The sequence below is a fragment of the Octopus sinensis genome, linkage group LG30, assembly GCF_006345805.1.
Source record: "Octopus sinensis linkage group LG30, ASM634580v1, whole genome shotgun sequence".
Taxonomy (NCBI): Eukaryota; Metazoa; Mollusca; class Cephalopoda; order Octopoda; family Octopodidae; genus Octopus; species Octopus sinensis.
In genome coordinates this window covers 12,601,375-12,608,679 of record NC_043026.1, presented here as the reverse complement: position 1 = coordinate 12,608,679, position 7,305 = coordinate 12,601,375, and the positions used below count along the sequence as shown (strand labels likewise).

The window sequence follows — 7,305 nt, the reverse complement described above, 5'->3', positions numbered from 1 at the left end:
TCACTTTGTGACAAAAATTATAATATAGAATTGGTTGAGAACATTTCATTAATTATCTTCCAAAATTCACGTTAATATATTAATAAATAAAAAAGTTATAGTTGTTTAATGAAACCAGACTAAATTTATGATTATGTTAGAAATTAATTGAAACACATAAGGGGTGTATTTTGGTCAGAAATATAGTAACGAAAGGGTTAAGGAGGTGCCCTAGCATGGCCACAGTCTAATGACTGAAACAAGTAAAAGATATGTTTTTGTAATAGGTTCGTTAAGTTGAGTGACTAACGGTTTTACTAATTTACACACATTATGGATTTTTACCGCATGGATTACTCTGCTTAGAAAATACCACCACCATTACTAACACTACTATCACCCATACAACCGCTGCTGTTGCCACCACACAAATCACTCACCCGGGATGTGCAGATAACCTCTCGTAGGTTAATATTCATCCAGTTGTCACAACTGACCAAATGACCATTGTACGTTTCACCATTCTTCAACTCCACCAGCTGAAACAGACAAAACATTGGGATATTTTAGACACAGATGCAGAACAGGGGGATTCTAGATACAAAATGTCAGGTTATTTCAGAGACAGAGATGCATAATGTTAGATTATTTTAGACATATACATATGTAATTTTAAATTATTTTAGACATATACATATGTAATTTTAAATTATTTTAGACACATCCGAACGTGGCCGTAGCCAGTACCGCATCGACTGGCCTCCGTGCTGTGGGCACGTAACAAACACCATCCGATCGTGGCCGTTCGCCAGCCTCGTCTGGCACCTGTGTCGGTGGCACATAAAAACACCATCCGAGCGTGGCCGTTCGCCAGCCTCGTCTGGCATCTGTGTCGGTGGCACATAAAAACACCATCCGAGCGTGGCCGTTCGCCAGCCTCGTCTGGCACCTGTGTCGGTGGCACATAAAATCACCCACTACACTCTCGGAGTGGTTGGCGTTAGGAAGGGCATCCAGCTATAGAAACACTGCCAGATCTGACTGGCCTGGTGCAGCCTTCGGGCTCTCCAGACCCCAGTTGAACCGTCCAACCCATGCTAGCATGGAAAGCGAACGTTAAACGATGATGATGATGATGACATACATATGTAATTTTAAATTATTTTAGGCGCAGGAGTGGCTCTGTGGTAAGTAGCTTGTTTACCAACCACATGGTTACGGGTTCAGTCCCACTGCGTGGCACCTTGGGCAAGTGTCTTCTACTATAGCCTCAGGCCAACCAAAGCCTTGTGAGGGGATTTGGTACATGGAAACTGAACGAAGCCCGTTGTATATATGTATATATGCGTGTGTGTGTGTTTGTGTGTCTTTGTTTGTCCCCCTAGCATTGCTTGACAACCGATGCTGGTGTGTTTATGTCGCTGTCACTTAGTGGTTCAGCAAAAGAGATCGATAGAATAAGTACTGGGCTTACAAAAAGAATAAGTCCCGGGGTCGATTTGCTCGACTGAAGGCGGTGCTCCAGCATGGCCGCAGCCAAATGACTGAAACAAGTAAAAGAGTGAAAAGAGATATACTAGCAGAGGTACCCAGTATTGCCTGGTGAAAAAGAAGCAATTAAAGCACACAGGTAATGTCTTTTCTCAGAAATACACTCATAGGTGCAGGCACGGCTATGGGGTAAGAAGCTTCCCAAGCACAGGGTGCTCTGTTCTGTCCTACCAAGGAGGATAAGATGTCCTTGAAGTGACTGACTATATATGCATAGATATATCTACGCGTGGGTCTTAGTGTCCGTGTTTGTCGCCCTCCTCCCATCACCATTTGTCAACTAGTGTTGGTGTGTTTACGTCCCTGTAACTTAGTGGTTTGGCAAAAGAGACCGATAGAATACGTACTAGGCTTAAGAAAAATAAGTCCTGGGAGAGAAGGGGTTGATTTTTATCGACTAGAAACCCTTCAAGGCAGTGCTCCAGTATGGCCACAGTCAAATGACTGAGATCCCTCTCTCTCTTTCGGAGAGGCACTGAGCAGCTATACACACACATACACACAGGGCAGTAACTCCTGCCTACCGAATTCAATCACAAAGCTTCGGTTGGCGCGGGGCCATAGTGGAAGACACCTGCCCAATGTGCCACGCAGTGGGACTGAACCCGAAACCATGTAGTTAGGAAGCAAGCTCCCTAAACCACACAGCCATGCCAGCGCCTACAAAAATGTATGCACACATACGCAGCGCTATGCGTGTGGCAAGTGTTCTACGGCCGGATGCCCTTCCTGATGCCAACCCCCACCTGTTGCCAAGCAAGGTAGTTTTTCCCTCTCAGATGAATAAGATAATTAAGGAAAAAGATGCTTAAATATTTGTTAAAAAACTATAAGGTGGCGGGAGCTGGTAGAAATGCTTAGCAGTTATTCTGTCTGTCTTTATGTTCTGAGTTCAAATTCCGCCAAGATCGACTTTGCCTCTCATCCTTTCAGAGTCGATAAATTAAGTACCAGTTGCATTGTAGGGTTGATATAATCGACTGGCCCTCTCCCCTGAAATTTTGGGCCTTGTGTCTAGAGTAGAAACGAATATTTGTTGAAATATACATATATAAAGAAAAACAAAAAAAGGTTAACATACCATTGGGTGGTTGACAGCAGTTCTGAGTAAGGATAATGGTAACTGAAATGGAATATAAATATTGGGTGAATGAAGGCTGCGAGGATAGGGTGGGACACTGGGATTAATAAGATATGATATTTAACGCCAACCACTAGGAATGTCATCCAGCTGTAGAGACACTGCCAGATCAGATTGGAGCCTGGTGCAGCCTCCTGGCTTCCCAGACCCCGGTCAAACCGTTAAACCTGTTCTAGCACGGAAAACGGACGTTAAACGATGATGATGATGCATTTAACCCATAAAGTGCTGGGATTTGTACTTAGATAGCATGGACTGGTGAGCATATTTTATGGAAATGAGACTACCATGCACACATAAAAAAACAAAAAAATAGTTAAAATAAACATTATTTTGTATACTCTCTTTTACTCTTTTACTTGTTTCAGTCATCTGACCGCGGCCGTACTGGAGCACCGCCTTTAATGGAAGCAACTCGACCCCGGGACTTATTCTATTGGTCTCTTTTGCCGAACCGCTAAATGACGGGGACATAAACACACCAGCATCGGTTGTCAAGCAATGCCAGGGGGACAAACACACACGCAAATATATATATATATCTCTTTTACTCTTTTACTTGTTTCAGTCATCTGACTGCAGCCATGCTGGAGCACCGCCTTTAATCGAGCAACTCGACCCCGGGACTTATTCTATTGGTCTCTTTTGCCGAACTGCTAAGTAATGGAGACATAAACACACCAGCATCGGTTGTCAAGCAATGCTAGGGGGACAAACACACATATATATATACATATATACGACGGGCTTCTTTCAGTTTCCGTCTACCAAATCCACTCACAAGGCTTTGGTTGGCCCGAGGCTATAGTAGAAGACACTTGCCCAAGGTGCCACGCAGTGGGACTGAACCCAGAGCCATGTGGTTGGTAAACAAGCTACTTACCCAGGAAATATCTTTCAAAAATGGTAGTCTCTGTTTTGGAGACATCTGTTTATTGATCTGAGTGTGTATATATAAGTGAAACAAAAAACAATAAATACAGAAACAAATGGGAAACAGACACAGAAGGTCACCAAATGCTCATCGGTTATCAGCCAGAGGGCCAAACACAATTTCATGCCTCATGCTATAATGTATCTGCCCGGACACTAAGTTCTTATTTTATTTGCATCACACACACACGATTATATATATACAAAAATATATATATATATTATATATATATATAATACATACACACCCACAAGCATCCATACATGTATATACTTTATATATTATATATATATAAAACAAAGGGTAAAATTAATTAATTAAGAATTAATCAATAATTTCACCAAGTAGAATTCGGCATGTTAAAAGGACCATTTTACGGTAAACTTAAGTAATACTTAATAATTAGGGTTCAGCAAAGATTTGCTTTACCACATACCAAAGTTTAGAAATAGCTAAGGTTTTTGGCTGCTTCAGTATGTGGTAAAGCAAATCTTTGCTGAACCCTAATTATTAAGTATATATATTTTCCTCCTTTGTACCCTCATGTTTTAGTGGAGTGGTAGCGGTGACAGAGTGACATATACCAGTGGAAACAGGTATTTAAACTTGGCGAAGACGGATTCCTTTTACTTGAAAGGAGAAAAGAGAGTCTTATTTATCGACCTCTGTAAAGGATGAAAGGCAGGACGTGAAATTAAAGTGCTAAGAGTTGCAAGGAATACACCAGGGTAATGTATCGGACACTCAAACACATTGCATTTTATATAAGGTAATGCTTTTGAGGTTGCAGTTTGGGGCGACAAAAATTTTGACACAGAAGGGACAAACAAGGACAGACAAACGGATTAAGTCGATTACATCGACCCCAGTACGAAACTGGTACTTATTTAATCGACCCCGAAAGGATGAAAGGCAAAGTCGACCTCGGCGGAATTTGAACTCACTATGTAAAGACAGACGTTACTACCCACAAGGGGACAAAGAAGGACAGACTACTGTAGTAGTAGTTGAAAGCGCTAATATGAAGAAATAATATGTGATATGTAAATAAATATATATTTTTACAACCATCCAGTATTCTGAGCACCTTTTTTCTCTCATATGTATCAAATCTGTACATCACCCCCAATACTTCTAACACACACACACAAACATATATATACTCTTTACTCTTTTACTTGTTTCAGTCATTTGACTATGGCCATGCTGGAGCACCGCCTTTAGTCGAGCAAATCGACCCCGGGACTTATTCTTTGTAAGCCTAGTACTTATTCTATCGGTCTCTTTTGCCGAACCGCTAAGTGACGGGGACGTAAACACACCAGCATCGGTTGTCAAGCAATGCTAGGTGGACAAACACAGGCACACACACATACATATATAATATACATATATACGACAGGTTTCTTTCAGTTTCCGTCTACCAAATCCACTCACAAGGCATTGGTCGGCCCGGGGCTATAGCAGAAGACACTTGCCCAAGGTGCCACGCAGTAGGACTGAACCCAGAACCATATATATATATTATTTATAAATAAATATAGGGATGGTATTATTAAAATACCATCACAAGAGGTAAGCGAATTATTAGCCGTACAGGCAAATTAATAAAATATATACATACACTATTAGATATGTACATATATACACAAGGGTACTACATGAGTACCTATATCGCCAATAATAGAAGTCAAAAAATACTTCTGTACCACCGAAAAGTCACAAATCTATTACAGACAAGATAGGAAAAAATATCAGTGAACAATAATAATGGGTGAGAACAATTTGAGGTAAGACATTATTATTGTTCACTGATATTTTTTCCTATCTTGTCTGTAATGGATTTGTGACTTTTCGGTGGTACAGAAGTATTTTTCGACTTCTATAATTAGTGATATAGGTACTCATGTAGTACCCTTATGTATATAGGTATGTATCTAATATTGTATGTATGTGTGTAATATATATATATATAATAACAATTGAATAAATAAAACATATGCATACATACATACATACATACATATATGTACATACCTACATCTATATGTATATATACAAGCATATATATATATATATTATATATATATATATATATATATATATATATATATATAATATGATACAGGACACCACAAATAAACGTAGAACAGAACGAGAAACGAAAACATAAAATCAAACAAGGAAAGGGACTTTTTTTAACAACGAAAAAACAGAGTACAGGACAAACAATACAAGGAAAATTCCCCTTCTTTAGCTGCCCCTGTTTCGACCCAATGCGTGTTTCGAATATATATACTTGGGCAAGTGTCTTCTACTAAGCCTCGAGCCGACCAAAACCTTGTATATATGTATATATATATGTGCGTGTGTGTGTTTGTGTGTCTGTGTTTGTCCCCCCAACATCGCTTGACAACCGATGCTGGTGTGTTTACGTCCCAGGAAATTAGCGTTTCGGCAATAGAGACCGATAGAATAAGTACTGGGCTTACAAAGAATAAGTCCCCGAGGTCGATTTGCTCGACTAAAAAGGTGGTGCTCCAGCATGGCCGCAGTCAAATGACTGAAACAAGTAAAAGAGTATATAAATATATATATATATATATATATATTGAATAGAGTTTCGCCAAATGAACTCGTGGAGATAGCTCGGGGAAGAGCGAGTGCGTCGTTTGTTCCGAACTGGTGGAGAATCTTCCGTTTTGCAGGCATCAATAAAATAGAAAAATGTCAAATCGGAAATTAGAAAGATAAAGAGGGAAGCTGGTAGCCTTCTTCTTCCTATTTCTGAGGGGTTTAACGAACCGAAAACCCCCCAAAGACTCCTCGCTAAACAGGACACTGCTCGGTTAATCGCCACCAGGTGCGTGTCTGTGTCTATACAGGATGATACCTCGCATTCATATATATGTAATTAAATCTATATTTACGTGCATTAATGTAATCTAAACGGAGTTTCACGGCCAAACATCGACTCACCATTGTCTCTCGTCCGCAATCGAATCATTCAACCGCCATATCACCGAATCCGGTTGCGCTGACTTGGCTTTTATAGCCAAACTTTCGTATCAGCTTCTTCACTTTCATTTCTTTTATATATATATATATATATATATATATGGCGATCTTTCGTCTCTAGTAGACCTTTCCGTCGATTTCGTAAAAAAAATTTTTTTTTGTTACATATGGGCTTGCGCGGGAAACTTTTGAAGTAATATACATACATTACACACACACACATACATACACACCACACATACATACATATACACATTTACACCGAGTAAAAAAGTAAAAAATTTCAGTTATCTCTCTCTTTCACACATTACTCTCTCTGTCTCTTCACACACACTAACAGAAGCACTTCACTTACACAACCATACTGTCTGTCTCCCACACCCCATTAAACACCCATGTACATCATGCTTCCCCTGAACGGTAACTTCAAAAGAACTTCCCTCGTCATACAATCGCTTTCTCTAGTCTCTTTCGCTCTCATTACTTCAAAGTTCCCGCAAGCCCATATGTAAAAAAAAAAAAAAATTTTTTAACGGAAATCGACGGAAAGGTCTACTAGAGACGAAAGATTACCATATAGGCATATATATATATATATATATATTTATAATTAAGGGTTAATTGCAACAAGTTGCTCAAAACCACATACCGAAAATATTAGAAATAGCAGTCAAATTGATCT

The 7,305-nt window shown here is 39.7% G+C and overlaps 1 protein-coding gene across 2 annotated transcripts in view; it reads right to left on the bottom strand.

Annotated features, from left to right (window-relative positions):
- The window catches only part of LOC115226323 (U6 snRNA-associated Sm-like protein LSm4), a 10,750-nt gene extending 3,771 nt beyond the window's left edge, over positions 1–6,979 (bottom strand). Inside the window, exons 1-4 of one of the 2 annotated variants that reach the window (XM_036515093.1) lie at positions 6,970–6,979; positions 6,585–6,590; positions 2,612–2,653; positions 420–518 (exon numbers count right to left, since the gene is read on the bottom strand). In XM_036515093.1, the coding sequence (XP_036370986.1) occupies positions 420–518; positions 2,612–2,653; positions 6,585–6,587 (144 nt within the window). In that variant the 5' untranslated portion in view covers positions 6,588–6,590; positions 6,970–6,979. Of the gene's footprint in view, positions 1–419; positions 519–2,611; positions 2,654–6,584; positions 6,689–6,969 lie in introns of those variants that run through there. The other variant, XM_036515094.1, reaches the window with a different exon arrangement.
- Positions 6,980–7,305: the final 326 nt, after the last annotated feature.